Source organism: Orbicella franksi, chromosome 14, assembly GCF_964199315.1.
Source record: "Orbicella franksi chromosome 14, jaOrbFran1.1, whole genome shotgun sequence".
NCBI classification, from domain to species: Eukaryota; Metazoa; Cnidaria; class Anthozoa; order Scleractinia; family Merulinidae; genus Orbicella; species Orbicella franksi.
In genome coordinates this window covers 16166952-16184670 of record NC_138158.1, presented here as the reverse complement: position 1 = coordinate 16184670, position 17719 = coordinate 16166952, and the positions used below count along the sequence as shown (strand labels likewise).

Sequence of the window (17719 nt, the reverse complement as noted above, 5' to 3'; positions counted from 1 at the left end):
CTAATCTATATATTTTTTTTTTATATTTTTGTCTTAGAAATGTTTCCAATGTGTATGCTCAGCAGCTGTTTAAATTATTAAGATAACTTAATACAGGAAGTTGAAACTTGGGAATAATCGGCATAAAGCATTAACTGTGAATCGTGCATTTTCACAAAGACAAGAGCATCTTCTTCCCGGCATGACATTTCACAGATCAACAATTTTTACAGGTATGGTTTTCAAATAATAATAATAATAATAAAAAAACAATTCCTGCTGTAACGTTTGCTCGTAAGCGACCGCAACCACTTTTAGAGCTAAAAGTTTCGAATTTTCTTTTGTTCTTATCCTCCCGTAAGCGATCTCTTGACAGGTAATAGAGCGGAAATTTTGATAATATGGTGTTGTGATGTTTTTGGATTTCTGGGTAGTACTAGAGACGGAAGTTTCTCAATGGGAAGTACCAGAGTTTATCTTAAAATTGACTTATCGCATGAAAACATTCAAAACTTGGGGTAAGTCTCTTCAGTTACCATATGCTAATTTATTAAAACAAAATACCTTTCAAGCAAATTGTGGTAGAAAGTTTAGAGATTCAGTACCCAATCAGTTGACCGTGTTTAGTTAGTCAGTAACATAATGTTGATTGTTTTTTTTGTTTTTTGTTTTTTCAGGGGAAAAAGAGAAGAAACGAAGAATCGTCATGCTGTTGGTTATGGCTTTATATGTAATCGTCGTTGATGCAGAAATTGGCTGTGTCGCTGTTGAATATCTACATAAATGTGAGTGATACAGAACTAGAAAATACTCATCTTGAATTAGGGACTACCTTTTCTTGCTCTTCTACTCTTTGTTAAAACATTGAGCACAAAAATAGTAAAATCGTTTAAATTCACTTATGAAATTGTGTTTCTCTCCAATCCTCCCCACCCCTTAAGCAAAACAAGGGTATGGTATTCTTCCATATATAATTACCTTTTTTGATGTTTTGTTACGCGTTTTGTTTTTATTGTTATTCCTTTTACAAAATTAAATGCCATTCATTTGGGAAGGAAGCTCTTGCAATGAAGGGAAGGCGTTTTTAAAGTGTGAAAACAGTCCTGGTCATGCCATCATAACAAAGTGTTTTTATCCGTTTTAAAATTACGGCACATCCCCTGAAATTCCTTCCCGCAAGTCGTGTCGACTGAAAAGTAGTCTGACTTTGTTTGCTTAATTCTGTGTAACGAACTGTGGGAAAGAGATACCAGCATCAATCCAGTGCTAGTGTTGGGGAGTAAAATTCGAAACTGACTTCATGGAAGAAGGGCTAATTAAGAAAATGATTTATTCTAAGGAAAAAAACTAAAAACAGAGTAACAATGTAGTTTGGTTTCTTTGCCAGTGTATTTCTAAGCCAGTTAGGTCTCATGGTGGTGGCCTCATAGTTAGTACGCTCGACTCCAGACTCCGGATCGAGCGGTCCGAGTTCGAGCCCTAGCCGGGGACATCGTGCTCTGTTCTTGGGCAAGACACTTTTCTCTCACAGTGCCTCTCTCCACCCAGGTGTACTATTGGCTAACGGCTGGGGATAACCCTGGGATGGACTAGCATCTCATCGAGGGGAGATTAGAATATTCGTAGTCGCTTTATGCTACAGACACCGGGATAAGCTCCGACCTAATGGGTCACTTGGCTCGTATGCAGACTTTACCTTAGGTTAGTAAAAAGGCACAAAAAGGCTTCAATAAGCAAACGTTGCGAAATACAGGATTTAACGACTCCTTACTTTAGAAACTGACCCTTATGCAGTTTGTATCGAGTTTAAGAAAGTGCTATTTATTTCAAGGCTGTAAAGCGAAAATTTGATTAATAGAGAATAAAATCTCTACCAGATCCTAAAGCTCCTTCCATGTCGCTGAACATTTTGGAATTTCCGGGTGAGGACGTCCTCCCAATTGGCTACGACATAACAATCATTTGCACCAGTAACTCTTCAAAGGAGGGAAGTCATCAGGCTGCTCAACCTTATACGATCCAATACTATTACAACGAGAACTACGATGACTATATAAAGGATTGCGATGGCAGCGGAGAATCACTGGTATGCAAGCTTTTCATTCAAAATGCCAGTAAGAGCGATTCGGGTAAATATGAATGCGTGTCAGAGAATAGCATGAGATGCACGAAGGATAAACTCACATTGAAATTTAAAGGTAAGTCGTGACACTACCCCGTGATCTGTTGTTGTTATAATGGCGTTCTTATAATTCAACGATTAGCAAAGTATTAGCCATTAGTGTGCTGATTAAACGGGTAAAACTACTTCCGTTTTCAGCTAAACAGCAAATCACTATAAAGTACGTCGTCGATAACTGCGCGACGACGAACTGACAGAGACGAACATGCTCAGTTCCTTGCAAGTGTTATGAACTGACTTCTAGTCGTCATCGTCGTCGTCTTCCTCTCATCGTCGATGCTTAAGTTCCCTAATTAAAAGCCCCAGGTTAAAACGTCTTGCTTAATTTGGAGTCATTAAATTTGGGTAATTGCATTTTGAATGTTTTGTCCTGATGATTTATACGAGATTAGATCTTAATTAAGTGTCATTAACAGTGGAAAGTATTTTAAATGCAGACCCATTACCACCATATTTCAATGTCGATCTTCCAAGTCAGAGAAACTTTTCCGCGGGAAGTACAGCGAATCTGAGCTGTCACGCGTCAGGTATCCCCCGCCCAGTCATTACGTGGTTCAAGGATGGTCATCGCGTGCCAAGCTTTTCTGTGAAGGAATTTAAAGGTCACTCCATACTAGCTTTTGACTCTATTCGCCTGAACGACCAAGGGAAGTACTGGTGCGAGGCAAACAGCACTGAAGGCTGGAACAGATCATCTAGTGTGAGTTTAACAGGTACATGTGCTTACAAAGTACAGGGTTGTTACTATCAGTATAATTTAATGAAGAAAACTCCCCGTAGGAAACCGCACCCTAAAAGCCGTACTGCATTGGCCTGATGGAAACACAAATCTAGCTGTAGACGGAATTATGGAGGTGCGTTTTAAAAGATATGGAAAACAATCTCTATGAAGCTGTGAGAACTTCTGGCCACGGCTCGTGTTCCCGCAGCATTTCTCCCTCCCCAACTTCCACTCGTGTTTCTATAACTTGGTGTATGGGCAGAAAATGTTTTCTATTGCTTAAACGTTGTTGAGTTAAATCAAGTACCTTGTAGTGACATTGTCAAATACTCTTCATAAATCAGTACATTTATTAAAGTAAATTTTTGCTTTCAAGATGCTGTAATTTAATGAGTGGGTAGACTACGAGTAGTCCCTCTTTCGCTTAGTCCGTCGTGCGTGACGCGAAAAAAAAAAACGCGAGAAAAAAATGGCCGCGCGAAATCCTGGGGGCGAGAAGAACGGCTGCGCGAGATCCTGGGGGCGAGAAGAACGCGAAAGGAGGGACTACCGCCTAAGCCCAAGAGTTTGCCCTTTCACGGTTAACTGATTTTTTGGTGTGAAATTTCCAATCTAATTAAGCGTATCCAATCGAATTCCTTATCTTGACGTCCTGTCATTATCGGCTGTCGTCGACAACCCCGAGAGATGCCTAGGAAAATAATCGCTCAAATGTCAAGTAGCGGTGCCAAAACATGTCGTGAAGGATGTCTTTCTCAAGCGATCGCAAAACCCCCAAAAAAGCTGCGAAAGGAAGACCAACGAAAGAACAATCGTGTAACGATTTTTGCCGCGTTTGTAGATGCAACTTTAAAAGTTTTTACGGCGATTTTAAACGTAGAGTTTCGACGGAGAATTTATTTGAGCTGTCCAAACGAGCGGGAGTAGAAAAATGTCGTCTGGCTGATCTGGTCACAGAACTTGGTTTTTCTTGTGAGAAAAATGTGGCTGAATCTAACAGAGTGTGCGCCAAATGTGCCACTAAAATTCGGAACGCTTCAGAACTTATGAGGTATCTTAAGAGTGGATTTCTTGTCTCGCAAGAGCATCCCATGCCATCGCCATGACTTGTTCGCCTATTGCAGCGGAATGTTTTAGCGAAGGTCCGGTTCGCGGCCTCATTCAGCGAATTCTGGAAAAATTGGCAGGACCGACTCACCGAAGGAGGATGGAATTTCAAAACTTGAAGTAGAGTCAAGGAAAGCATCAACGGCCAGACGATTCCATTTCTCATAGGTTTGCAAATGCGACCCGGCAAGAAATTTCTGAACTCGTGTCCGCGCAGGCAGTCGAGAAACCGGCAGTGAAAGTTGTTATTCCAACTGGTGATAACACGTACTCCTTTCGTTCAACACCAGATGCCGCAACGGCTGACATCGTAAAAAATATCTGCAACCGAAATTGGAAGCCAGTTGTGAACGCGACGTTTGTGCACGAAGAACTTAAGAAGGAACTCTTGTCGTCGCTCGCCAAACACTTGGCTCGTGAAATGACCGAGTACACTCGTAGCGAGAGCATGCTAAAATTCAGTACTCCGTCAGAACTTGCATGCTTCTCTAATCGCAAATTGGTGCACGAAATAAAGGTCTTTTGCCCTTTGTGGTACACGTGCATTACAGGGGCCGCATGCGTCGATCCGTCTGATGAGAAATTCGACGAGAGCATAAATTCCCTGGCATTAGCGACTTCTGCAATTACACGCCTGCGAAATCCACGAATGTCTGCTCATGCAAAGCGAGTTTCCACCGTTCTTGTCCTCAGTGGGGAAAAAGCGGCCGATTTCACGCGTCTAAATCGGCTTGGAATTTGCATCTCACACGGGCAGGTTGCTCGTGATCAAGCCGAGGTGGGAAGAAATCATGATTCTAAAGTATTGCTATGGAAAAAGGCGATTGAAGAGAGGAATGGCACGTTGTCGCTGATTGAGGAAATTCTTGGCCAGCAATTACTGGATGATATTATAGATGTCTCTAAGTCATCTCTGGAGAGCAAGATTTATTATTCTTCTCAGGCATTCGAGAAACTTATGGATCTGCTGGCTGGTTGTGACACAAGAAACATCAGCAAAGTAGATCTTAAAGAGGCTAAGTGTAAGCTGCTCAAGGAAGAGCCAGTGTCTTACAGGTAAAACTGATGACTTGAGTTTTCTGCGGCTTTTCTTTGAATGTCTATTCCCCGCAAAAATCCACAATCCGTGCGCTTATTAAGGCCAAATCCGTCGATCCGAAAAACCTAGTCACCCCCTTCCTTGTTCTTTTCAGAGAGCAATTCTTACTCTATACTCTATTATAATTTCTTTTATGATATAGATAGGACCCTTTATCATGAGCCTCTGGCTCCGGGGACTGGGAGACCACCCTCTGTGTAATTTGACATGAAATAAAATTGTTTTATCTTATCCTATCTTATCTCATCTGCGCACACTCTGATTGGTCAAAAAACTCATGTTTTATCAGAGTATAAAGCATAGACAAAGCGCGTTTTATTCTATTTTTTTTTGCCTATATCATAAAGCAAGTGAAGACGCCTAAGCCGTGTATTACACTGTGATAAAACACTCTGGACATTCGAGAACACTTGAGAAATGCAGAAAACACTTGCCTGCGGTTCGTGTTTTCTACATTTCCCTCGTGCTCTCAAATGCTCGTCGTTTTTTATCACAGTGCAATACACGGCTTAGGCTTCTCCACTTGCTGAAGTAAATAGCCAACTGGTCTGCCTCCTGCCAGTTGGGATTTTTGTCAAGTTTCCGTTTAATTTACAATATTTGTTTGCTTTTGTCAGTGTCTACAGCAGTGCTAAACCACTTCGACTCTTAAATTAAGTGATTTATTTATTTTGTTTTATTTCATTTACAGAATTGTTGCTGACAATCTTGACTTCAGTCTCTCAGCTAGAATCCAGACCAGTAAGTTCCGGAATCAGTCAATTCATTGGACACATCACCTGGCTATTCGCGATAGGGTTATACTAGACCCCAGCTCAGGCCCATCTGTCTTCCCTACAAAAGGCCAGTGCAAGATTGCAGATCTAGAGCTTTCGGAATTACTACCAAATGTAGAAAGTAACCTTGCTGTGGAGAGTGATTTTCTTGTCTTGGTTACACGAATGGTTGTAAAGTTTGTGCCAGCTTTTACAATGTTCAGGGATGTAGTCATTCACCATACTCCTCACCAATATAGCCACGAAATGGCCAGAAAGTCTGATGTGGTAAGAATTATTTGTAAAATAGGACAAGAATGTTTTTTTTTTCAGAACCTTACCATTTTATTTACCCAGTATTTTACCAACTTAATCCATTACCTTGTCCAGTTTATCAACCTTACACTTCACAACAAAAATGATTGATAACTTTATAAATTTTATACATTGTAAAAATTCATTCAGCAAAGTTTAAAGGTAAAAATGAAGCAACCCATGACTTAAACAATTGAAAAATAATTGATGTAGTAGGTAGCCTACAGCAGTTGCAACTGGTGTCTCAGTTCACAGGTATTCAGTAGATTAAAGAAGTAGTTATTGGTTGTGGAATACATAATTATGTTAATTTAGTTGTTTATTCTCAATATATTTGAAGTGTTTCCTTGGTTTGGAATTCTACAATACAAATATTTCTGGTGAGATGGCACAGTACTTGATGTCTGTCCAAGAAAAGTATGTGCCACAACTGACCCAAGGTGATAGCAAGATGATTCTTCAACCAATCTTTTTGGATGGTGACCAGTTAACTGAGGAAAGGGCTAGGAATGTTCAGTGGGTGTTTCAAGATGATGATGATCAGTTTGATAGACTAGGGGGGTTGGATCCCACTCATGCAGACTGGCATGCCAAGGTCAATTTATACAAGGTAAAAAATCTGTCATTCCCCCTTCATGTTATTATCAGATGTATTGTCATCATCATCATCATCATCATCATCTTATGCCTGAGATAATTGGAGAGAGTTAATTTTCTTGTCTGGATTTTTAAATAAAACAAATGGATGACTAGTATGAAAGTTTACATCAAATTTTAAAAAGAAAGAGGGTATTTTCAGGATTCCTATATTTCTATGGAGAAATTATGCCAAAAACTTTTAAGTGGTCAGCGGTTGATTGGTCAGCGGTTGGTGTACAAGATGGCGGCAATTTTGTGAGCTCTGCCAAAACTGTTGTATCTTCAGTATTTTTTTATGTTATATGTTGTTCTAGTCGCCTTAATCATGTCAGTAATTACAGCGGAGGCTTTGGAAGCCATCCTTGACAAAAAATTAGCACCACTGAATCAGAAAATTGAAGATGTTAATCTGTCCATGTCCCTCATCAACGAGAAATACGAGCATATGCTTAAGAAATTCTCTACCTTTGATGAAGAGAGGAAGGAACTTACTAATGTGAACCAGGCCCTTAAAATGGAACTTCAAGCGACCACTAAGAAACTGCAAGATTTATCTGCGGCCCATAATGATCTAGAGCAGTGTGTTCGAAGGGAATGTGTGGAAATTCGTGGTATACCACTTCCAAGTAGCCAGTCAAGGGAGGATACAAATAAAATACTTCTTAAAGTCGCTAACCTGATGGATGTTGATATCGAAGATCGAGATATCTCCATAAGTCACAGACTCAGGAACAGCGAGTCTTACAAAGGGAAGGGTAACAAATGCCCACCAATTATTGTCAAGTTTGTGCGAAGGATAACCAAGGATAAGTTTTATAAAGCCCGAAGGAAGTTAAACGATCTTTCAACTAAGGATCTTGGTTACCCAATTGCCCAGAGAATCTTCATCGCAGAGAGTCTCACCCAGAAAAATAAGGAGCTCTTCAAGGAAGCTTACCAAGTGAGGAAGGACAAACAGTTCAAGTATATTTGGACTTCTTCAGGGAAAATATTCTTTCGTAGAAATGATACCAGCCCTGTCCTCCCAATAATGGGCATGAATGACCTTGTAAAGATCAAGGGATGAGCTTACTTTTCATCGCATTCTTCATCGTAACTCAAGTCATCTCCCAGCTAAGTATAGCTTATATATTAAGTTTACTTTATGAATAGTAATTTACAAAGTAGGACCCAAGAATATAGTCTATTACCTCGCCTGGATATAAGCTCATCAAAATCAAATATACCTTATTTAACCAGATCTGATATAGATCTACATATGCCATGTGAGCTAAACTTTAACTATTATACTTCTGAAACTTTTAATAATGACAATGACAATGACATTATTGAATGCTTTAATGGGAAAAATTCCTTCTCAGCACTAAATTGTAATATTAGGAGCCTTTCTGCCAATTTTGACAATCTTGTAAATCTGTTATCTGAATTAGCCTTTACATTTTCCTTGATAGGTCTCACTGAAACCAAAATTAAACTTAATCAAGATCCTATAGTAAACATTACGTTATCTGGTTATCATTATTTATCACAAAAGCTCAACAAGCTAACCGTCTTCGATCCCGAACCCATGCCAGCAGCTATTGACTTGTTTCAGAAGTTGAATGGAGACAAGTTCTTTTCGAAGATCGATCTTAGCAAAGGATACTGGCGAGTTACAATACCAGAAGTAGATATTCCTAAGACGGCCTTTGTTACCCCAGATGGTTCCTATGAGTTTCTGAAGATGCCTTTCGGCATGGTGAATTCTGCGGCTACACTGAAGCGTGGAATGAAGAAATTGCTCAAAGGCATGAAGAATGTCGAGTTTGACTGGGATGATATCCTGGTCCACACCCGTACATGGGAGGATCACCTTAAGATCCTCCGAAAGCTGTTTAGGCCCTTAGCTCAAGCTGGCATGACGATTAGACCGAGCATGTGTATCTTTGGTGTTGACAGCATTGATTTGCTCAGCTATCCATTGCAGCAGGGTTTGATTGGTCTCCATGAGGATAATGTCGCCAAAATCAGAAAAGCTTCGAGACCAACAACCAAGAAGCAGGTTGGTTCCTTTATGGGACTGGCAGGATATTACCGAGATTTCATCCCAAACTTCGCTGCTGTTGCAGCTCCCCTTTCTGACCTTACACGAAAGGGTCAACCAAGTAAAGTGGAGTGGGGTGACGCCCAGGAGAAAGCCTATCGAACCATCAAGATCCTTCCCACTAGTGATCCAATCTTGCGACTACCAGATCCTGAAAAGACCTTTGTTCTAAGAACGGATGCTTCAAACTACGGGATCGGTGCAGTTCTGATACAAGAGCATGGAGGCAAATTGTTTTCTATCTGTTACGTAAGTAAGAAGTTGAGTGATGCAGAGCTTAATTATTCTACGATAGAGAAAGAGTGCCTAGTAGTCGTGTGGGGTATCAAGAGATTCCATATGCATCTGTATGGTGTGCGCTTTGTACTACAGACCGATCACGAGCCTCTCAAGTATATGAACAGTGCAAAGTTCACTAACAACCGGTTGATGTGGTGGGCTATGTTCTTACAGAGTTACAATATGAAAGTGGAAGCTAATAAGGGATCAGACAACGTGGGAGCTGATTAACTAAGTCGAGTGCTGGAGTAAGCTCATTGCTGGAATAAGTGTATACTGCCTATCCGCATAGACAATTTTTGGTTGTTATGCAGAAATTTTGTAAATTTCTTCTCAAAGAGGGGGTTATGTTACGAAAAATTGTCTAAGTCAATTTCTAGAACAATCTAGAACCGGATGTCATTCAGCCGTGACCGATTTGTATAAGAACATTCCAGAACATTCTGATCCTTATGTAATTACTCAGATTAGAAATTGTGTCAAACTACTTAATTTAGTTCCAACTAGAAGTTTCTAGAACTTTAAGCCTCATGTATATTAGAGCGAGAGGTTCTGCTGTAAGAGAGATTGATTCAAATTTGAAGAAGCTTAGTGCTGTAAATTCGCGAAGTTACCTTACGGAAATAAATTAGTTTGTTGCTCTTACCGGCGATCCTGAGTTCTGTCTGGAAACAACCTTGCTCTACAGCAATACTCGTAACACCCACCTTTGCTGAAGATATCATCAAATGCTTGTTATTTTAAGATAGGTTATTTGAGAAAAATAAACGTCACACTAGTGGCCTTATTTACGCCAGAAAGTTGTTTGCTCGCAGTGTTTGCTTAACTTATTAAACGTGCTTCAGCAAACGAGCGCGACGAGAGCAGTCCCCAAACCCTTCCGAGGAGTAAAATGGAACGAGATAAAATGTTGTTTTCGCAATAGTAAAGGTACCAATTAATTATAATTTCCTTGTTTATTTTCTATCTTTTTAATTCAGGCATCACCAAAAGCAGCATGGAAGTGAGTTAGTTACCACTAGTAGTAATGCAAATGATGCCACAAATCCAAAAGAGAAGGAAAGCAAGGAGGATTATAAATTCAATTACCACAAAGCAAAGATGCGCTTTGGCCTCCTTCTAGCTGACCTCAATGATTCCATCCGCGAGGGGGATGGAAAGCGTCTCGTCAATTTGTACAAAATTGCGGTTCTGCTGTACAAATACCATGGCCATACAAAGTATGCTTATACTACCCTCCTGTTCTTGACCAAGGTAAAGTCAGTCTTACCAGCAGAAAGAGCAGAAAGCTTAATTGCAAACAGATTTTGCAATAACCATGGCAAACCTGGCAAAAACATTTCTATGGATTTGTTCCTTGAACACGAAAACAAATCTGTTAAGTCCTACACTGATCTCTTAGGGTCCAACTTCAAAGAGGAGTCAGCCCAAAGAGTAGCCAGGGCAACCGGAATCAGATTTTGTTTAGTGTTGATGTGGACTGCAAGGAGTCCAAAGAAGTCGCCAATCGATCACAAACTGATCCAACAGAAGCTGTTCAGCAAGTCGAGGCTGACCTGTTAACTCAAGATGTTTTTATTTACACTCCAGGGAGAGAGGGCTATCCCTCCTTTCCAAAAATTAGTGCTAACCTTGTGCGTGGTATGGACTATAGGGACTTGTACCAATGGATACGAACCAGGCGAGATAAATGGGCTAAAATTTATGAGCATTAATTTTTTATTCTCTTATGGTCTCCTACATGAGAGATGAACAGGTACCAATAATTTACAGCTTGTTGTTTGTTATTACGAAAAATTGTTATATTTGCCATAAATACATGGTGCACCGACAACATGGTAACAAAACTGTCTGTTAACAAAAGTGATTAATTTTTGGATCCAATTATTTATAAGTGGTTGTTTCTAGGTAGCGTAAACTGCCGCTTAAAAGCCCTGGGCTTATACAGCTTTGTAAGGGCTTTTAGATGGGCTTATAAAGGTGGTGTGGGGGGGGGGGGCCCTTAGTTTTTCATACTGGTAGATAAGCTTTAAATCATAATAAAAAAATTCAAAACAAGTAAAGCTAATGGAGTTGGGGCTTGTATCCAGGGGGGCTTAAAACCGATGTATTTTCTGGTTTACAGTTAGGTGGGCCTATATCCTGGGGGGGGGGGGGGTTAAGTGGGTTTTACAGTACACAGGTACAATTAACAAAAAATTGTTTTAGTTAGCTTAAATACATGGGGCCCAACAGGATGGCGGTGCACAATCTCGGTTCACAGTTTGTTAGCATAAGTGAATCAATTTTGCATCAAATAATTTACAACTAGTTATGTGTAACTATAGATGTAATATAGTAACAACAAATTGTTATATTTAGCTTAGAAATACAACGTCCCCCAAGAGGATAGTTGTGAACAGTCTGTGTTTAAAGTCTGTAACAAAAATGAATCAACTTCTGCTTCAAATAATGTACAACTCGTGCGTAATACCGAAAAATATGTTATATTTAGCTTAAAAACATTCTGGCCGTCCAGGATTGCCGTTCACAGTGTACTTAGAATCATTGATTTTATACCTCGAATGGTTTTGGATACCGTGAGAAAGCATGATAGAAAATAACAAATATATGGTACAAAAGTATGTAATAACTGATTATGTATGAATTACAGATAGTTGGAAATACACACTTTCTTCACTCCATTAAAAATGACAAAATTCTGGATTTTCACTGCCACTGTCTGAACTGTCAAAATATTTCTCTAAATAATGGCTGTTGTCATCTACATTGGATTCTGAGTCAAACAATAAACTATCCACTGTGGAAATTAATAACATTGTCATCAGCTTCAGTGTAAACAATGTCTCCAAATATATCTTGGAAAATGTCTAGAACAAAATGAGCATGTGCAGTAGAGAAAACTGGGAGTGTTGAAATAATATCATCCAAATTAAAAATACTGGCAGCATTGCTAACTATCTCCTTGATAAGTTCATCCGTAAAGGCATGGGTTGATCCTAACAGTGTTGTTGTACCATTGTTCAAAAATGATTGAAACTCCTTCAATGCCTCCTCCAATACTGATTCATCTTCTTTGGAAATTACCCGTGTTTCCCTTGGCTGACTTTCCTTTGCACATTTTGCAAATGGAGTGTCCTCACAACTGCAATCTTCATCATCGCATCTGCATAAGGTTTTGCAGTTTGAGCAGCAATTGTGCTATGGGGATACACTCTCAACCGGTACATCAAGTGCTGCATAAAAGCTTTCCTTAAGCAGTCCTTTGTTCTTGCAAAATTCTTAACGGCAGTCCCGCATTGTGCTAGTTTTTGGCCAGATGTTATAACAACATTATAAGCCTGCTTCCCATCACGGCCAGCACGACCAGATTGTTGAACACGATCAATTATGCTCCGAGCTGGGCCCAGGTGGATCACGTAGCGAACATCAGGAAAGTTCACCCCCGTGCCTAATGCTGAAGAAGCAAGCACAATCCGGACATTTCCAGAATTAACTTTAAATGAATCCATTACTCTTTCTTTGTACTTCTTTAACGTCATTGAGTGAAATATTCCAATTATTCTGTTGGCTGGTGTCTTGGGCTGGCCTGGCACAAACACATGATCCTGGAGCATGCGAAGTAGGTAAACAAACACAGCTGCAATTTTATTGTATGTGTTGCAGAATATGATAGTTTTTGGGGTAGAAGGTCCCTGTTTCTTTGCAAGGTCTACCAGCCACATCAACTTGTCCAGTTCTTCTGCTTTTTTCACCAGCTCCACATGGTACATTATGTTTTTCCTGTCAGGACTCACCAGTATTTCTTTCGTGTTTACACTCATGCATAGCAGCTTCTTTATTTCGCCTGCCAACTTTTTGCCAGCTGTTCCTGTCAAGGCCAGTATTGGTGTTCCTGTTAAAATAAAAAAAAGTTTTGATAAGTGCAGGAAATTAAAACCTTTCTACTGTGTGTGAGAAGTGTGACCTCAATGTATTTCAATGGCTCCACAGGCAATGCATAAATGTCATATCCTGCATAGTTGGGAAGTCGTTCACGTAAAGGAACTAAAACAGTTAAACAGGATCATGAGCCTTACCTTGTTTGCAAAGTGATCTAAGTGTTGCCAAATTACCATAATCTTTTCGGAAGGCAGGCATCCGTTTGTTTCTCTTCGTTTGATCGGTCCCCCTGACAGACAAAGAAAAAATCATAAAAGAGGTAAACAAGAAGCGAGTACATGAACTTTACTACAAATTGCACAAATACATCGACCAACACACGCTCTCAATACATCACCGAGAATATATAAGCTCAATCTTTATAAATGTAAGTATATCTATTTTTTAAATCTTACCATGATTCGACCGTGTGAGATTCATCGACAAATACCATTTCGATTTCGGGTCCTTCGTGCTCAGATTTCAACAAATCTTGGAATTCTTTTGACAGGCATCGCTTGGCAGAACAAAAATGAAGCGGCACTTTCGTTGGGAAATATCTGCCATGCATTTTGGATCGTTCTCCTTCAAATTAACGGCAGGAAGGCCAAGCTTTGTCAGCTCCCCGACTTGTTCCTCGACTATGCTGTTGAGCGGCGAAATCACAAGAACGCTCGCATTCGAGTTTGAGGATTGCTTTGCCAAACAAAACACTTGATATATCAAGCTCTATCCGAAGCCTGTTGGCAGAATCGCGAGGACATCATCGCCTGCGAGAAGCGATTCCAAAGCCCCGATTTGCTCCGGTTTCAAGGAATCTATGTTCGGAAATCGAGATAAACAGTCCTGTAAAACGTCACCCATCGTAATTATTGAAGCATTTCGAGTGTTGACGACCCGTTGACATCTGGTTGTCAACGCTCCGGCATTAGCCAATCATATTTTTGCGTTGTGAGAGCAACGTATAATTCAAACTCTTGGGCTTAGGCGGTAGTCCCTCCTTTGGCGTTCTTCTCGCCCCCAGGATCTCGCGCAGCCGTTCTTCTCGCCTCCAGGATTTCGCGCGGCCATTTTTTTCTCGCGGTTTTTTTTCGCGTCACGCACGACGGACTAAGCGAAAGAGGGACTACTCGTGAGTGGGGGACGGCCAAAAGCGGATGACTCGACGGGATTCCAATTTGGCTTATGACAGATTACACACGGGCTTGGTAGATGACGAGAACCGATATTACAGTTTTAATAAATTCCTGGAATGAAATGACACAAGATGATTCCGCACTGTCATTTGGTCAATTTTATTTCCATCACATTTTAACGTTCAGTCAGACAACTTTAGTTGCGTCTTTGATAAAAATCTTATGCCTACTAACTCGTTTATTATTGTCAACAACAATGACGCAATACATAATTAATTGTAAACATTTGCCATCTTTCATGGGTCTTAATATAACAAACATGCTGTCATGGGAAAATTTAAACTGACAACACACACGATAACGAAGTCATAAAATTTGGTGGTTATAACTCGAATTGTTTAAAAGCTTGACCAAGTTCCAGCCAAAGTCAAGACAGTCTAAACGGCGGTAGCGCAGTACAGCTGTTACCACCTTCATCTGTGACTGCCTGACTAAACTAATGCATGATTTTAAGCAATTATCGAAATAAATTCAAATATTAATATACATATATATATATATATATATATATATATATATATATATATATATATATATATATATAGTTAAGTGTAAGATGAGGCGTCATGAAGCAAACTTCTAACTGTTCCGGCTTTTAATGTGACGTTTCGGCCTTCGGCCTTCTTCAGATTGGAACAATATTTACAAGTTAAAAAACAAAACGTTAAAAATCCTCCTATATGATGAAGAGTGGTAGCAAGACTTCAATTCCTCGTTTTATTGCGACAACGCTGTTTCGTATGGTCAAAGAATGACCACACTCATCAGGCAATATCAACGAATGACCGTTGAATTTCACGAACTGGCAATTAAAAGCTAACTTTAGGCTGCTATGAGATATAAAAACAGTTGCTATGATATGGAAAAACAGATGCTATATGGCATTGAAAAACTGGCAATAAAAAGCAGTTGCTATGGGATTTAAAATCTGAAATTACGTGTTACTTAAAGATTGCGTTACTTGATCACAAATTTCTTGAGTAGGTATCTGTTTCTGTGGGGGCACGCACTTGCTAGTTCGTTTCGCTTGTTTAAAGTACACAAACTCTTCTTACAGATAAAATCTTAAAAGTTGTTGTCACTGACTTAAAAATCTTAAAATAGACGTTTCGACTAAAATACTATAACCTTCTTCAGTGATGAAATGAATGTTAATGGCGTCTAAATGTAAATGAGATGTTTATAAGAATGTGAGGAGCTCGCTAGGGATTATTTTAGCATTTTGTAAATGTCTGGAATATGCGCGTGGTCATTAATTGAGTTCGGTTCGCGAATGGAATGCCACGCTTCCAAGAACAATCTACGCGACCACAAGGGACAGCGGTCTATGACCTTGACATTATTAAAATCAAATGCGTGGTTGTTTTTCATACAGTGTTGCGCCAAAAGAGAGTTCTTGTCACATGTGAGGACGGCTCTTTTATGTTCTTTTATTCTGGATCTCAGTGCTCTGGATGTTTGACCGATGTAAAGTTTTTCACAGCTTTTACAATTGATTTTATATATGACACCAGTTGACAGGTCTTGATAAATTTGTCCTTCGGTTTCTTCAGGATCGAACCAACCGTTTTGACGGGTTTATGAGCAACATTTACGTCGAATTGTCCCAAAGTTCTTGCAATTTTTTCAGAGATTCCTTGAAAATATGGCAAAGTAACAAAGCCTCTGTGGCTTTGAAGCTGATTATTTTGGTTATTTCTGATTATTTTGATTATTTCTGATTATTTTTATTATCTCTTTTGGCGCAACACTGTATGAAAAACAACCAAGAATTTGATTTTAATAATGTCAAGGTCATAGACCGCTGTCCCTTGTGGTCGTGTAGATTGTTCTTGGAAGCGTGGCATTCCATTCGCGAACCGAACTCAATTTATGACCACGCGCATATTCCAGACATTTACAAAATGCTAAAATAATCCCTAGCGAGCTCCTCACATTCTTATAAACATCTCATTTACATTTAGACGCCATTAACATTCATTTCATCACTAAAGGTTATAGTATTTTAGCCGAAACGTCTATTTTAAGATTTTTAAGTCAGTGACAACAACTTTTAAGATTTTATTACTATGCCTGACTACAACTACAGTATCTTCTTACAGATGATCACAAATTTCTCAAAAAGACATAAATTACATTTGTTACTAATGTTGCTATAAGGTCTGCACTGCTTGATGATTCTCCACTTGATGATGAAAGGTTTTTTGTTGTCTTTGAGTGTCCAAATGTGTTTAGATAGCTCAGTTTCGTTTCTCTTGTTTTGGTGTCGAAAGGATGCTGTGTGATTCCTGTAGCGCTCTTTAAAATTTGTGGCGAGGCCCACGTATGATTCTGATGATGCTTGTGTTGTGGTTGTGGCTTGGCAAACTACATTTTTGTGAGGCATTTTCCGTCCAGCGGGCATTGGTCTTTTTTTCTGCAGTTGCATTCTTTGACGTTTGTTTGTTTTGACCTAAATTTTCAAACGAAATTGAAATACAATGCCACGTGGAAGCGGAACAATTTACAAACCATAACAACGCTGACACTTGATATTTTTATTGAAAACAGCTCACGTTTGGTCGATGGATTTCTTAATTCTTGTAAACGGCAGAAGAGTTTATTCGTTTATTATTGTATTTAACTGTTACCCGCTGACTGGAGAGTGCCTGTGTGGTAAAGTCGTCACAGAAAAAAAAGAAGTACGACGTCTTCTAATTTTTTTACCCGTCAGAAATAATCACATTCGTCGAAATTAAATAACACTTTCAAACTGTGGTGTTGAGCAATTTTAAGACGTTCCAGGTATTGAGGCATGTCTAACATTTACCCTTACTAAACACGTCCTTGACTTAATACGTGAGCTAACATTATTATTGTGGAAATGTGAAAAACATTTGCATACAAATCTGTCAGACGGTTATTAATGAGCGGAAGATAATTGTTAGAATCATGTGATCGACAGAATTAAGAACTAAATGCACGCTAAAGGGAAGAAGGCTGCCCATCCAGTTCCTAGGATGGATTTCAAAGCATTTTTTCCATTCTTCTTCCTTGTACCTCTCGCTCAGGCAGGTTAGTTGTTTTATGCAGTTTCACGACGAATGCGCTACATCATTGTAAGGCGTTTTGATATTGTCAAATTTACATCGATTATGTACTTGTGTGAACGACGGTATTTCTGACGGATTATATATTGCCTCGTAACTTTTGATGAAAGCTTTATTGGTGTCGGTGAGCTTCCGGGTCCGCCAGTATAGTGTATAAAAAGGAACAGAAGTCCCCGAAGAGGACATGTGGTTACTGGACAGTATAACTAACTACAGTGGTGCAAAAGCAGTTACGGAGTTTTGGTTTTATTGCAAAGTATTGTTTTAAAATTTGACTGGTCGAAATATATGTTTTCTACATCAGTATACGCAACATTAGGGACCTTGATATACGAGGACGGGAAGGCCACGACG

The 17719-nt window shown here is 39.6% G+C and overlaps 3 protein-coding genes across 3 annotated transcripts in view; 2 read left to right on the top strand and 1 right to left on the bottom strand.

The window, feature by feature from the left end:
• LOC145468651 (neogenin-like) overlaps nucleotides 1-17719 on the top strand; it is a 28809-nt gene that overhangs the window by 1128 nt on the left and 9962 nt on the right. Inside the window, exons 2-5 of the mRNA XM_081452366.1 lie at nucleotides 414-497; nucleotides 657-764; nucleotides 1857-2177; nucleotides 2578-2874. Coding sequence (XP_081308492.1) covers nucleotides 414-497; nucleotides 657-764; nucleotides 1857-2177; nucleotides 2578-2874 — 810 coding nt within the window. The remainder of the gene's footprint in view (nucleotides 1-413; nucleotides 498-656; nucleotides 765-1856; nucleotides 2178-2577; nucleotides 2875-17719) is intronic.
• LOC145467446 (uncharacterized) lies at nucleotides 8786-11986 on the top strand. Its single transcript, XM_081451000.1, has 2 exons — nucleotides 8786-9129; nucleotides 10140-11986. The coding sequence occupies exons 1-2, from the start codon at nucleotides 9101-9103 to the stop codon at nucleotides 10720-10722; spliced, it is 612 nt and encodes a 203-aa protein (XP_081307126.1). The 5' UTR covers nucleotides 8786-9100; the 3' UTR covers nucleotides 10723-11986.
• On the bottom strand, nucleotides 11994-14030 carry LOC145467412 (uncharacterized). The gene is made up of 2 exons (XM_081450970.1): nucleotides 13239-14030; nucleotides 11994-13054 (listed from the first exon to the last, which is right to left on the bottom strand). The coding sequence occupies exons 1-2, from the start codon at nucleotides 13351-13353 to the stop codon at nucleotides 12243-12245; spliced, it is 927 nt and encodes a 308-aa protein (XP_081307096.1). The 5' UTR covers nucleotides 13354-14030; the 3' UTR covers nucleotides 11994-12242.